This window comes from Triticum aestivum, chromosome 2B, assembly GCF_018294505.1.
Source record: "Triticum aestivum cultivar Chinese Spring chromosome 2B, IWGSC CS RefSeq v2.1, whole genome shotgun sequence".
In the NCBI taxonomy this organism is placed as follows: domain Eukaryota; kingdom Viridiplantae; phylum Streptophyta; class Magnoliopsida; order Poales; family Poaceae; genus Triticum; species Triticum aestivum.
Window position 1 is genome coordinate 29187200 of NC_057798.1, and position 15068 is coordinate 29202267.

The following is a 15068-nucleotide window of genomic DNA, read 5'->3' on the forward strand; positions in this document are numbered from 1 at the left end:
CTTGGTCATCGATGATTTGAATCACGGCGAGTACGACTCCATCATCACCGTTCCCTTGAACGCTTCCGCACGCGATCTACAAGTGGTATGTAGATGCAATCTCTCTCCCATGACTCGTTGCTTAGATGAACTCATAGATGGATCTTGGTGAAACCGTAGGAAAATTTTTATTTTTTGCAACGTTTCCCAACACAATCGACATCCATGTAGCGCACCTCGCCGGTGATCTTCGCCCAGGGCTCACCGCCCTTCGTCTTGTCGGCGCCCGTGAGGTCACATCCATGGAGCGGAAGACGTTGGCCAGACGACGGCGCTGCCCCTGACCCACGGCGTCCTACCTGCTCCCTCCATCCTGAAGATGGAGACCCCTTCATGTCGCATGAGCCGGCGGTGGAAGCAAGAGGACGGCGGCGCCGTGGCCGGAGCGGCGGCGGAGTGGACAGAGAGGGGCGGTGGCCGAGTGGACAGAGAGGAGCGGCGGCCGAGTGGACAGAGAGGAGCTCGGGGCTAGGGATTGGCAAACGGGGAACGGGTAGGAGGGGAGAGAGGAGCGCGGTGTACAAAAAATAAACTGATGGCCTTTCTGCAAAATTACCACAGCCAACGTGGCAATGCCAAATGTCGCCTCCACAGCTCTTTGTATGATTTTGTTACAGCAGACAAGTTGGAGGAGCAGTTTTGTGGGGTTTTATAGTTTTTGTATGATACTGTTCCCACCCCTATAAGTTTATGTATCAATTGTGGTATTAACTCGATACTCAAAGCATGCCCGTATTTTGTATGGGACCAACAGAGTTGTTGGGATTTCGTACGTTAATTTGCTTACAATTGAACCCGAAACAACACGATCTTCAACACCTTCTCATCTTTTGGTAGAGATTGATGGATATGCGTCGTCGCTTTATCCATCTTTTGCTAAATCTTTTCTTCCATAGCAGACGTATGTAAATTAGCGATTGGCGCCCGGACAAAATCGATCTGATAATCCAGTAGTGTTTCGCTTTGTCTGGAAACAAGCGCGAAAGCTTCCACGCCCTCTCGGTTTCATATGGTACAACTTTCACTCATGCAGAGATGTGTCATCGATCATCATCGAGGCCTTTCCTCATTTTTGCCAACTCTTTCTTCTACTTCTTTCACACTAGACACTAGAGCAAGGTGAGTTCAGTTTAGCAAAGACAAGACACGGGAATAGTGGTAGCGTGGGTGGCACCACACTACTACTAACTTTTTAGCTGTAGTGCGGGGTAAAAAACGCGCTACTGCTAAAATTTAGCTGTAGCGCCTTAGTAGTAGCGCGGGAACCCACGCTACCGGTATGCAAAACACCAACGCTACTGGTAGTGTCTTTCTTAGTAATGATATTTTGAAGGCGTTTGGTCAAACCGTGGTGTCGATGCATCCTCAGATTTATCCAACGCCCACAAAAGTGAGAAGAAGTGTACGTGTTTTTTGCATGGTGATGTAACTTCTTCGAGTAACCATCTGGCGAGGGACATAAACCGTGTGTGAGACCTGCAGACATTAAATAATGTGTAAATATGTACTCAAACCAACAACCTCCGGTGGCAGTTTGTTTGTTCTGCTATTCCGAGTGTTTCCTTATCAAGTGGTCAATGTAGTTCTAGGCACAATTCTAAAAAAAATACACACATGTAACTATATAAGTGAATTTCATCTAGAGAAGATAAGCTTGCACTGAATTAATCCAAGGCTCTGTACATAACTTCTAAGAAAATGAACTGAGTATAGGAGAAGCCATGCTCAAATTAAATAGGAGCTGGTGAAGCTGGAAGTGGAACCATGTCCGTTTAACCCACCAACTTTCTGGTGCTAACCGATAAGACTCAAGAATCCATGAAAAGAAGTAAAACACCAAAACTTCTCAATCAAAGAAAGGAAACAACAAATACCTCCAAGCCACTCGGCGTCATGGCTAGTTCCTCCGCCTCCTGGCCTCGCGCGTGTGGCTAGATGCGTAAAGCCTAGCTCCACCTGATATGCACATGGCAACTAGATTAAAGAAGTGTACTGGATAGTAAATAGCTTGAGCTGGAAGACACACCTGTGATCTTACCGACAACGTTTGAGGCAGGATGCCGGCGGACAGCGGCGACTCCATGAATCACATGCGAGTGAACACCATTTTTTGCACATACTTTTCTTCTCTGCACCTGTGTTTTCCAAAGAGGCGGCCAGCCAATGAACACTCTTATACATGAGCATCAAGAAAATGTGGAATGCGAGGTGGCGCTCGACCCTTCTTTCATGTGCGCCATGTGTCAATGGTGATACGACAACTTTGTGCGAGGAGGACGCCTGTCCCATCAGCATGCACGTGGCACTGGCATCTTGCCAAGTGTGCTTTGTGGGCTGAGTCATGCATCTATTGATTTTTTAGCCATTTTGTTTTCCTAACACATGTATATTTTGTGCCCGAGCTACAAACGAGCTGAATTCGAACGGATCAACCTAGTGTCAGCTCAGCTCATACTAAAATATGACCAAGCTAAATCTGAGAGAAGATCAAGGTTGAGCTGTAGAAATGGCTCTTGCATTGATATCTGAAAGTTAGTGTAGAGCTAAATGAGACAATAAAATTTTCCATAATGTAAATCCTTTTTTAAATAGCTATGCCACAATAACAAGAACACATAAGAGGGTGCATCTGCTATTGAACTTTGGTCAAAACATACCAGCATATTTAGCACATGATAGACCATGTACCATTTTTTTTTTGAGGATCGACCATGTACCATATTAAGGTGTAAATTTGCTATATGTTTATTACTGTTCCATGTTTGTTTGTTTGTAGATAAAATGAAGGCTTACACAACATACAATGATATTTTATCTTATTTCCTTTTAATATATAACAATAACATTCAATGTATGATAGTTCGACCTAAGATTGAGCGAGCTAGTGTTGGCTCAAGCTCAACTCATTTCTCATTTCTCTGTCTAGCGTGACATGGGCTCGGCCTTTTTATTTCTCATTTCTCTATCAAGTGTGACCCGCATGTGCTGATGAGGGGGTTTCTGTGCAATGAAAAGTAAAGCAGGGGTGTTTCTGTAAAAAAAATGGTTCCAGTCATGCCACATGGTGTGTCCGGGATAAAATGGCCGTATTTGCATGAGAACGCAAGTTAGGTGACCACAAATCCGTATTTTCAAAATTCTAGCACCAGACTGAACATTCAATGCAAATTCTATAATCTTTGATGATATTACCTCCACATTAATACGTCCACATACATATTTTGTGACCGTATGTGCATGCTTGAGTGAAGTTAAATGACTGGAAATTCGTATTTTCAAAATTCTAGCACTAAACTGAACATCGGGCGCAAGTTCCATGACTCTCGATGATATTACCTCTTTAAAAAATGCTCATGTTTTCAAATATTTTTTGGGTGTTTCGCTTGGTCTGGGAACAAGCGCGAAAAGTTCAACGCCTTCTCAGTTTCAGCTGATAGCAAGTTTCACTCATGCAGAGATGTGTCATCGATCATCATCGAGGCCTATCCTCTACTTCATCTTTGCCAACCCTTTCTTCTCCTTCTTCTTTCACACTAGACTACAGCAAGGTGAGCTCAATTGAGCAAAGACAAGACACGGGCAGGTAGCTGAGCGAGTGACTCGTCAGCCTCACCGCCAGCTGAAAAGAAACGAGAATCGGAGACATCTCTACTACTTCGACACCTACGTCTCCTTGTGTTCCATGCACTCAGCGCTCGCAAACGGCGGCGACGCGCGTGGCCTCTCTCAAAGAGATGTTGGTGGAGATGCCGCACTAACATCGTTGTGGTTGTTATGAGGTGACGAGTAGCCGTCCAAGTCAGGCGCGCACGACGATAAACCCTTCGCCTTCCGGGGAATTTCGCGGAAGCTGCCGTGGTCGCCTCGGCCGCAAACCATGACCAGAAAGCGGACTCAACGGCTTGCCCCGCCGTGGAAATCAACTCTCTGGACTCTGGAGGAATCTTAGCGTGAATCAAAGGTCACCCACGCAACCCTTTCGCGAGCCTCTGAACACTGCGCGTAGCAGCTTCGGTCAGCGGCCATGGCGCTGTGGACGGGGCTGGGCCAGGCGGCGACGGTGGCGCAGCTGGTGGGCGCGGACGTGGGCGGGCTCATCTCCATGACCATGCAGGCCGCGCTGACGGCTCGGCAGAACAGGGCGGAATGCGAGCAGCTGGCGCGCCGGGTCCTCATGATCGCGCAGCTGCTGCCGCACGTGCAGCTGGCCGACGAACCGGAGGCAACGGCGTGGCCTCTGGCCGGGCTGGGCGACGTGCTCCGGGACGCCCACGAGCTCGTCGTATCCTGCCAGGGGAGGAGCGCCGCCTACCAGTTCGTCATGGCCGGCAGGACGGCCGAGAGGTTCAGGGAGATTCAGGGCAGGATCGACTCCTACCTCATCCTCTTCCCCGTGATCAGCCACATCGGCATCACTCGCCGCCTCGAGAGAATCTACAACGTCCTAGTCCCGGATGACTCCGCCACCACTGGAGGTGAACCATCGTATCCACCTCCTCCACCACGGTTGTCCCAGCTGCAGCAGGTATGTACAACCTCAATATTCTCCGATAAAGATGATATTAAGCTTGATATGTACTCCCTCCGTTTCTTTTTAATATGCATATAAGGTTTTGTCAAAGTCAAGCTTTGCATAGTTTGACTAACTTTATATTAAAAAATATCAACATTCATAATATGAAATCAACATTTTCAGATGCACCATGAAATGTATTTTCATATTATATAGTTTAAGTATTGTAGACGTTCATATTTTTTAATATAAATTTGGTCAAATTTAATATAGTTTGACATTGACCAAAACTCATACACGGAGTAAAAAGAAACGGAGGGAGTACTACTTACATGGGTGCTGTTAAGGCTATGTACATCACTCCATGCAGACAATCTTTTGGAAAATAAATGTACAAGGGTGCTCATTCTCGTGGTCCCTTTTCCAGGACGTAGAGATAGTACCCCATGGAACCCAGGAATTCACGTTGGCGGAGATTGTGGCCGCCACCAATGGCTTCGCCCGTGACACCGTGATCGGCCATGGCGGCGGTGGACGGGTTTACAGGGGAAGGCTTCACGATGGCCGGGAAGTCGCCATCAAGCGCATAACTCGCGTGCAATCAGGCAACCTACAGCTGGAGCTTGACATCATGTCACAGCTCCGACATAGACACATCGTCCGCCTTCTTGGATCGTGTGTGACTACGGTCATAGGCAAGAGAAAAAAGCGCCTGTTAACCACCAGGCGGAGAAAGGAGCCGGAAGAGGAGGCTGAGGGGCTGATCGTCTATAAGTACATGGAGAACGGCACACTCTATGACCACCTGCACCGTGACCAAGGCTCCTCAGCGCCGTCGCCGGTCACAATGTGCTGGAAGATGCGCATAGAGGTGCTCCTCTGCGTGTCACGCGCCATCGAGCACATGCACTGTCACGCCAACCCGCCGATCATCCACCGTGACATCAAGTCGAGTAACATCCTTTTCGACGCCAGTTGGGTACCACATTTGTCAGACTTTGGCTCGTCGGTTGCCTGGCACGTGGCAAGCGACAAGGAGTCATCGGGGTTAGAGTGCCCCGTCACGGGCACATTTGGGTATGTCGACCCTGAGTACTGCCTCCGAGGTCGTGTGAAGCCCGCGAGTGACGTGTATAGCCTGGGTGTGCTGATGCTCGAGGTTCTCACAGGGGAAAGAGCATTTCTCCAAGGAGGGTTGAAGATAAAGGAAGATCTGGCATGCTTCGCATCCCCCATCATCGAGGCCGGTAACCTTGTGGAGTTGCTGGACAGGCGACCTGTATCAGAGCCAACGTCATGGAAGCTACATGCTTTGAAGCGTGTGGCGCAGATTGCACGATGCTGCGTGAAGTGGGTTGGGAGGGCCCGACCGGCCATATTAGGCATTGTTGCAAACCTCGAGATGGTGCACGAGTTGATGTGTAGAGACGAGACGAGTTCAGTTGACGAGTCGATTCGATGGCCTTTTCTCGAAAAGGTTGATGAGTCACCTCATACCAGGAGTGTGCCATTGGCGGCACGCTACGAGTCCAATCTGGTACACCACAAACTGACTGAACTCTATTCACATTAACCAATTCAATCATGGTCATACACTGATGAGGCGACAATTTATTTTCTATTTAAATACATCAAGAAGTTTTACCATAGTTTCTACATTCAGTTCTAAAAGATGTTTGTTATTTTTGTCTAAAAAAAGTTCTAGCTATTTCCGCACCCTGATAATCGACCAGAACAACAAATGTGTATCCCCTCCGCTCCTTTTGGGATTATTAATGAAATATCCTTTTTATTGATAAAGGAAGATTGGAGTCACTATTTGAAACTTGTTGGTGTTCTTTTATAGTCTGATTTGAAAAAGACACAAAACCAGTTGTGGATGTTCAGAACGTCTTCCTGGTCGCACATGCCTCTCTAGTCAAAACAAACTGGGCACTAGAAAAGGAGGAAGAAGCAGATTAGTACGAATAGAGGAATCAGAGCTGATTTGCACAAGATTAACAAGGATGCATGTGATTTACCGCCATTTCATGAACTGGATTGACGTCCAATGGGGTTTTCTTCCATATCACCAGTTCCGAGGGGAAAGTGGAAGACCACCGGCAGTAGTTGTAGTCGTTGTCAACGATTGTCGTCGTCGACCTTCGGCAAGCGATGGCAGGAACGTCCGCTAGGAGTTTGAACACGGCAGATCTACATGATCCCGGTAGAAAGGAACCCGGCGAGGGGTAAAGAGCGGGGAAAGATGAGCTAGAAACAAGTTGAGACATGTGCGGAGTGCGCACCGAAAAAATAGATGTTACCGCCTCATCACAACTACTCCGTTGGCTGTACGCAGTAGTTATTATTAGTAATGTAAGTAGCACAAGTTCCTATGTACAAAATTGAAGGTACCATGTTAAGTTCCGTATGCTGTAACTTGGAAGAAAAAGAGAAAAATGTTACTTCTGAAAAAACGTAAACAAATCATAAAGAAATGAGTGCAGTTGGAAGAAGAAAGTCAAAATGGTATCTTCGTTTGGGAAATTTTCTAGCGAACGCATGGAAGTCTTTGGACAAATTGAGATTTCAAAGTACAAGGATGCACTTTTTTTTTAGAACGAAGACGCTTGGACGCGTCCGGCTTTAAATTAATAAAGCCCACAACAGGCAGCGTGATCGGACCTAGTCCCGAAACAGACGACATGAGCACGGAGGCTCCCGGCCAGCTTTAACATAAGGTTTATGCGAGAAAGACCTGACCAAACGAAGTACGAAGCGAGTACATGGCACATAGCCAGAGCTTAGAGCACGCAGGCTCGCTCGATCGCGGGGCAAAAGGGCCACTATCAAGACGGAGACGTGGCGGGGGGGCTCCCTAGCCAAAACGTAGACGGAGCGCAGACGATCTTGAGCATGCTTCAGCTTGTCAGCATCCTTGCGCCTCGCCAACGGACTCCACTGCTGCAAGAAGAGGTTGCATTTATAGATGATATTAGTTGGGTGCGTTGGGAAGATACCCTCGATCGCAAGTTTGTTCCTAGTTAGCCAGAGAGACCAAGCTAGGGCTCCGATACAGCTCCACATCACGCGATTGTTGCCTCCTGAAGCAGAGGCGATGATGACCGCTAGATCCGAGGTCGATCGCGGGTTCCAAGAGGTGTTAGTGGCTGCGCGGACCGCGCTCCAAGCAAAGCAAGCTAACGGGCAGCGGAAGAAAACGTGATTCGCATCTTCCGCCACGCGGCAAACCACGCAAGTACCCGTCGACGGGCCGTTCCGTTTGGCAACGTCAGCCGAGGTGGGCAGTCTATTGCGAAACAGTTGCCAAAAGAACACCTTAATCTTAAGTGGGAGGCGCGCGGTCCAAAGGCCTTTTGGCACTAGGAAGGCCTGGCTCTGGCACATCTTTCGGTACAAAGATTTGACCGAAAACTTGCTGGAAGGGGTGAGGGACCACGCCACGGTGTCCGCGGTCATGGAAAGCGACACTGGCGCGATGAGATCACGCAGCTCCGCAAGGTGGGCAAGTTCCGTTCCCGTTAGCTCGCGCCGGAAACAGATCTCAGGGGGGGAGGAGGCAAGCGCCGTGGCTACGCTCAAATCCGGGTTGACCGCCTGGACGTGCAGGTCCAGAAAAGCGGACCAGAGGGGTTGAGATCCCACCCAGTGATCCAACCAAAACCGTGCCGAACGGCCATTGCCAATGGAGAACTTGGCTCCCAAGGCGAAGGCTGTCCGAACCGCTTGAAGGTCATTCCAAAAGGGTGAACCCCTCGCCACACCTTCGAAAAAGTTCCCGGACGGGAAGTACTTAGCACGAAGCAGATCGATCCACAGGCCCGTAGCCCCTTGCGACATCTTCCAGATCCACTTACACATGAGCGCAATGTTGAGGATTCTGGTGTTCGTGATCCCTAGCCCTCCCTGGGCCTTCGGACGACACACCGCATCCCAACGAACCATGTGGTATTTGCGCTTTGGTCCCGCTCCTTCCCAAAAGAAACGGGACCGGGGAGTGTCCATCTTGGCATGCACCCCTTCGGCCAATAGGAAAAGCCCCATTGCGAATTGCGGCAATGAGGAGAGGCTCGAATTCGTGAGCACCAACCTAGCTGCGGAGGAGAAGAACTTTCCCCTCCACGGACAAACCCGTCCACCCACCTTGGTCCAAAGCGGAGCCCAGCCGTTGATCGTAATGCGCTTAGCATCTAACGGAAGGCCCAAATAAGTAAACGAAAGTTTGCCTAACTTGCAATTCAGCAGGTCCGCGACGCGCCTACTATCCTGCACCTCCATGCCCATAGACATCACTTCGCACTTATGGAAGTTTATTTTAAGACCCGACATAAGTTCAAAGCTAATGAGCAGTGCTTTGACTGTAGCAATGCTGTGCAGGTCGGGTTGGAACAGTAATAGCGTATCATCCGCGTATTGCAAGTGGGAAATCCCCCCCTGGGATGAGGTGTCCCAACACCCCTTTTATGTGGCCAGCCTCCGCGGCTTTCCGCAGCATGGCAGCCAACGTGTCGGCTACAAAGTTAAACAAGAGCGGTGACATGGGATCACCTTGGCGCAATCCACGCTTGTTCCTGAAGAAGTTCTCTACTTCTTCGTTAATCGAGACTGCAGTCTGGCCCCCCGAGACCAATTGCATCACTCGGCCGAAAAGCCCCTGCTGGAGAGGACTTGCCGAAGAAAATCCCAGTTGACGCGATCGTAAGCCTTCTCGAAATCTAATTTCAAGAGGATCGCCGGTTCGTGTGTGCGTCTAAGCTCGTGAAGGGTCTCTTGCAAGACTAACGGACCCTCAAGGATGTTCCTACCGCGAATAAACGCCGACTGCGAGTGACTTATGATGCGATGGGCGATCGGCGAGAGCCTAGAGGCACAACCTTTTGCGCAAATTTTGAACGGGACATTAATGAGTGCAATGGGTCTGTACTGACGGATGTTGTCCGTGCCCGGTACTTTCGGAATGAGCGAGAGCACACCATAGTTAAGCCTAGCGATGTCCACAAAGCCGCGCATAAAACCGTTGCACACATCGAATATAGGGCCACGTAGCAGTGGCCAGAAATGTTTAAACATCGCCACCGGCCACCCATCAGGGCCTGGGGCCGTGTCGGTTTTCATGCTACATAACGCGTCGTCGATTTCCTTAGGGAGGAACGCAAGCCCTAGCTCCTCGTTCTCGCTATCTAACACCCGCTGAGACGACAGCCACACATCCGCACGCAGGCGCGCGCACTGTGCCTCGTCCGTCCCCATCAAACTTATGTAGAAGTCGTAGATGTGGTTGGAGATCTCCGATTGCTGAAGAAGGAGCCCCTGCTCCGTCTGCAGCCTTAGGATTGAGCATTTCCTACGCCGGCCGTTCGCATAAGCTTGGAAATACTTAGTGTTCGCGTCCCCTTTGAGCATCCACTTGAGGCCACCTCTACGCCTCCAATATTCCTCCTCGGCCCGCAGCAATGCTTCGACTTGCCCTTCCAAGTCGTAGCGTTGTGCCCATTCTTGCTCCGAGAAAGGGCGCGTGTCCGCTTGCGCATCAAGGATGGCGATATCTGCCAGAAGCCTCACCCTGAGGACCTTGGCATCACGCCCCTGGTTCGCACCCCACCCCTTTAGGCTTGCGCGAAGGCGGGCCCCCACCGTGATCCAGAGCTCCATCGGGCCACGTTGCTGGCCAGAGAGGTGGACACTTCGCAGCCATCTCTCCCTAAAGATTGCGTCAAAGTCAGGGACCTAAAACCACGTGGTTTCGAAGAAGAAACGCGGGCTGCGCTAGATTCTATCTTCCCCTGAAGATAAGATTAAAGGCACATGATCTAAACCGATCCTTGTTTCAGCAAGGAGCGAGCACAAAGGGAACACTACTTCCCAGTCCGGAGACATGAAGGTACGATCCAGGACAGATCGCACCGGGGCTAGTTGCTTGCTAGTCCAAGTATATCTCGCCCCAGTTCTAGCCACTTCCCTAAGTGCCATAGAAGCAATCGCATTATTGAACATGGCCACCCTTGACCAATTAATGTTGTCATTGTTCTTGTCCGCCCCCGAACGGATCAGGTTGAAATCCCCTCCCACCATGAGCGGGATCTGAGCCGCAGCTAGATCGAGCACCTTGGCTTCAAGTTCTCCCAAGAACTCAGCTGAACGGGAGTGATCTGCTGGTCCGTAGACTTGCACGATCGCGAGTTCGCGAAGCGACGCTCGCACGCGGATTCTGGCCGCAATAAGGAAAGTACCAACCTCCCAGGTCAGCACCTCATAAGTGGCACTACAAAAACCAAGCAACATGCCACCCAAGTGGCCATGAGCTGGGCTATGTTGCCACACAAAGCGCTCTAAGGGGTCTATAGCTATGATATCTTAGTGCTGAAACTCAGATTTGATCGTTTCCTGTAGCCCTACGATATCGATCGCCTCTTTTCTAATGTACTCCTTCAGTTGGGTGCGTCGCCCCGAGTGACCGAAGCCACGAATGTTCCAAATAAGCGCGCGCATTTAACTTACACGGTTCCGAAGGCGCACCCCCCTGGAGGTGATCGCCTTAGCCACGCGCCTCACCTTGCCGCAGCGAGGCGAGGGGGAAACAGCAACCCCTATTGCTGTGTCCCCATCGGGCAGGATCGCTGGCACCAGCGAGGGCTCAGTCTCCAGTGCCATGTGTTCCGCGTGTTGAGCAGCCACCGCTGCAAGCGCTGCCTGCGCCACCTCCTTAGCACGTATCAGCGAGATGAGCTCGGTCACCCCACCGTCGCCCATCGGTTCCACCCCACTCTCTTCCAGAACCTCGCCCAAATGCTCGTCCGAAAAGGAATCTAGAATCGTAAAACGCGGCAAGGGATTACCTGAAGTTTCCAAGTTCTTTTGGGCTTGCAGTAGTTGGGCGCACTGGAGCGAAGGCAGGTTGCCCTTGGCTCCCTTGGCGCGCGCGCTGACCCGCACGGGAGGCACCTGCCCTTCCACCACGGCCTTGGAGCGCTTGGCCTTCGGGATGGGCGCCGACTGGGACATCTCTTGCACGAGCGGAGCGGTGACTGGCACGGCCAGGGCCATCACCGCCTGGCGTGGCGTCGCCGGAGCCCCCAAGTTCTCCGCAGCACTCGCCGCCTCCGCGCTCACCTTGCGCACGCCACCTTCTTGAGCGTCTTCACCTCACCAAGCTTGCTGCTGCTGCAACCGCCTTGCGATGGAGAGAGCGAGGAGGGGGGCAGAGAGTCCGCCGACACCGTGATGGGGGTGCGCGCCTCACCCAGCGGCTCCGCCAGCGTCGGGGGGGGGGGGGGAGGGGCACTACCGCCTCCATCCACACCGGAGGAGACGTGACCGACCCCAGGTTGGAGCCGTATTGGTTCGGGATGGAGAGATCCATCTCCGACGACCCGCCGGCCAGGGAATGCTCCACCCTGGGCAGCAGCGCATGAGCCACCACACCGCCTTTCTCGGTGATACCCAGCTTCTCCCACACCGCCGTATCGATGGAGTCGTCCTCCATGCTTGCGTCGAGCTCCTTGTCGTCATCGTGGCCTCCGTCTCGCCCCTTCCTGTCCGGGCCCTTGCCATGGGGAGGAGGGGGAGGGGAAGGGAGGGCGGGAGCCGCAAGTTGCGCCGGGGGAAGCTCGGGCTCGACGGAGATGTTGAAGCCTTCGTTGTTGAACCAGATCTGGACCATCCCTCGAAGCTTGTGTGGGTTGCGGCAGGCAAAGCGCATGCACACCGGCCCGGGGCGGATCAGGGACTCCTCATCAACCTGCAAGGGGCGACCGAGCATGGTGGTGGCCGCCATGAGCCTGTCGAAGCGCCGCTGCTTTGGAGGAACGCCACCCAGCTTGACCCACACCTCCGGCATCTCCATACCTTTGGGTGCATCAAGGATCGCATCACGGATATCCACCATGACATTATTGAGGGACAGAAAAAGCTTGCCGCTCCTTGTAGCCATCCGAAGCATCGCAGGATCAGGAAACACCACCGAAAATGCGCCACCTTCCATTGGAGTAATCTGCCAGTCCCCAAGCACCCTCAAAGAGTTGCTGCAGCTCCATCTCCAAGGTCTCCCTCGAGAGCGCACCCGAAGGCATGGAGAACACTGTCGTGTTGGCCCCCAGCAGGATCGGTGGCTCCTCCCTCGCATCTTCCGGGAACTGGAGACAGAAGAAACCCTCGCCGGCGATGGCGTGCCCCATAGTTTGCAGGAGCAAAGGCTTGCCGCGGGTTGGGCACTACGCCGAGGTGTGCCCCTCCTTGCTGCACACCACACACAGTGGCTGGAAGGAGCACATGTTCTGGAAATGGCCAGAGCGGCCGCACATGAAGCACTCTGGGCCGTCGGCGTCTTCGACAGGAATCGACGCCTCCTCTGAGCCCTTGGAGGAGCCAGGCATCTCGGATCTGGGCGGGAGGGGGGGCATGGGAGCCGCCGCCCCCGCAAACTTGAGCTTCGGCTTCTTCGCTTGCAGATCTCCGGCGCGGTCGCCGCCCTGGGAGGCCAGCTGCCCCTTGCGCTTGAGCTCGAGCCCCTTCTTCCTGTACTCTTCCTTTTTCTTCTTCTTTCGCTCCTACTCCTTGAGCCACCAAGCAGGCGGCGGCCCCCACCCGCCCTCGTCGTCGTCGTGGCCACGGTTGCGGTCCCGCGGCGGCTCCATGGGAGGCTTCTCCCCCCGGCGGTCGGACTTGGATCCCATCGTCACTACCTCCGCAAACGAGCGAAGCAGAGGCGGGGGGGGGGGGGGAGGAGTGGGGAGGAGGAAGCGAGCGGAGTGGCCAAAGTGCCGCACCTCCGAATCGGTGGCTGGGAAACCTAGAGAGGGATCTAGGGTTCCAAGGGGAAGCCACAACCATTTATATGGCTGCGCTCCTCGGACAGGCTTGGGCTGGGCTGCTGCCTATGGAACGGGCTGGGCCGCGAGCTGAGCCCCCTGCCCAACTGCGACAACACCTGACTGGGCCGCCACGATTGCTAGCCCTTCTGAGGGGCCAACTAGCGTCCCAGGGGCCCAACCCAACACCGCCCCTGGCTTGTCGCCCCCAACCCTAGGACAACCAGCGCCCGGATCCGCCAGAGCCGCCGCCGCCGCAGGCGTCGCCCGCTCCGAGCGGAGCTGGTCCGGAGCAAGTTGCAGACACAGGCCCGCGTCTGCGAAACCCATGCTGCCCCACCCCGCATGACCCGGCGGCGCACGTGGCCCCCTGCCCGCGGCGAGCGCAAACCGTCGTGCGCCACGGCCACCGAGCGCAAAAGCACGCCGGCGTCCGGCCTTGAAGGAGCCCCCAAGCTCCTCCGCGCACGCGACAAAGTCGCCGATGGAGCACGCCGAAAGGCCGCCCGCCGTTGACCCCGCCGCCGCGCTCACAAGCTCCTTCGCATCTTCACCTTCCGACTCCACACCGAAATCCACATCGGCCAACGCCCAAAAACGGTTCCCCGACCAGCCAGCCGCACCCAAGGCGGGGCCGGCTGACCGCCTGGACGCCTCCGGGTCCGCTGCCACCGCCCCTCGCGCCGAGACCCGAACGCCAGCGCCGGAAGCAGGCCCGGGAGCGAGAGCGCCGCCCCTGTCGCCAGAGCCACCCGCAAGGGCAGTCCGTACATGAGCCGTTGCCATCTGATCTCGAGCTGGGATACACACAAGGATGCACATCTGGATAGAACGATGCATATTCGAGGGAAAAGAAAAGAAAATACTGACAAAAAGAGTAGCAAGTTCATGAGAAGAACGATGGCATGAAGTTACCAAGCACCACGTCAGTATGAACTGATGAGTTCATATGAAAAACAATGACATGAACTTGCGAAGCACCACGACGGTACGAATTGAGATGTTGGTCGGACCTGCGTGGTATAAATCATATCTCGTGAGTCCAGAGAAGGAGAAGAGAGAGAAAGAACATCATGAAACAATACCAGAACGGAGAAGGAAACTAGGAAGAAGGGGAATAGTAGAGCTAAAGTGTCTAGCAAGGTATGTAACAGAACGAGGTACGTGGCATACGAACAGGCAGAAAGACATATAACAGCTCCGGGAGAAAGTATTTGCACAGAGTAAACATGTATACTGTCTCGTATTCACATGGATAAAATAATCCATAAAGCTTCGAACCAACTTCGCTATGAACTTGTGTCCGGATCACGGCACGTATAAACGGCTGGAGGCGTTTCCGCAGGTGCGGGCCCGCACCTGCATGCCCCTGTGAATCTGCGCTACAGATTGTAACAATCCAGACACACAAAGCTCGCCTTGATCCACAGAAAGCGTGCGCTATATGGCAGATAGTGGACAGTGGCCACGCGATAAGATCGCAAAACAACGACTTCACACGCAACATGAACTTGCACGTTTCTAGCACATACAATGTGCCAGTGCAATGCTTAAAGCACTTGCACGACTATAACCTGCATGCCCACAAACTTAACAGTGAAGCAACAAATAAAAGAGTACATTTATTTTTGACAGGAATAAAAGAGTATATTTATTGAGGTACAACAAGATTAACTTCAATATCCATCATGCTTTTGAATTTCCATGTT

The 15068-nt window shown here is 52.7% G+C and overlaps 2 protein-coding genes across 3 annotated transcripts; one reads left to right on the forward strand and one right to left on the reverse strand.

Moving 5' to 3' along the window:
- Nucleotides 1–304: 304 nt before the first annotated feature.
- Nucleotides 305–2185, reverse strand: LOC123040134 (uncharacterized). Of its 2 annotated transcripts, XM_044463062.1 has the most exons (4): nt 2066–2185; nt 1914–1995; nt 1387–1515; nt 305–1148 (listed from the first exon to the last, which is right to left on the reverse strand). In XM_044463062.1, the coding sequence occupies exons 1-4, from the start codon at nt 2120–2122 to the stop codon at nt 1090–1092; spliced, it is 327 nt and encodes a 108-aa protein (XP_044318997.1). In that variant the 5' UTR covers nt 2123–2185; the 3' UTR covers nt 305–1089. The 2 variants fall into 2 exon arrangements, 1 of the variants encoding a protein (XP_044318997.1); XR_006418055.1 differs by having other exon boundaries at nt 313–1515; nt 2078–2185.
- A 1865-nt stretch (nt 2186–4050) lies between these two features.
- LOC123040136 (putative serine/threonine-protein kinase-like protein CCR3) lies at nt 4051–6437 on the forward strand. Its single transcript, XM_044463063.1, has 2 exons — nt 4051–4564; nt 4980–6437. Exons 1-2 carry the CDS (start codon nt 4064–4066, stop codon nt 6123–6125), a joined length of 1647 nt encoding a protein of 548 aa, XP_044318998.1. The 5' UTR covers nt 4051–4063; the 3' UTR covers nt 6126–6437.
- The last annotated feature ends 8631 nt before the right edge of the window (nt 6438–15068 follow it).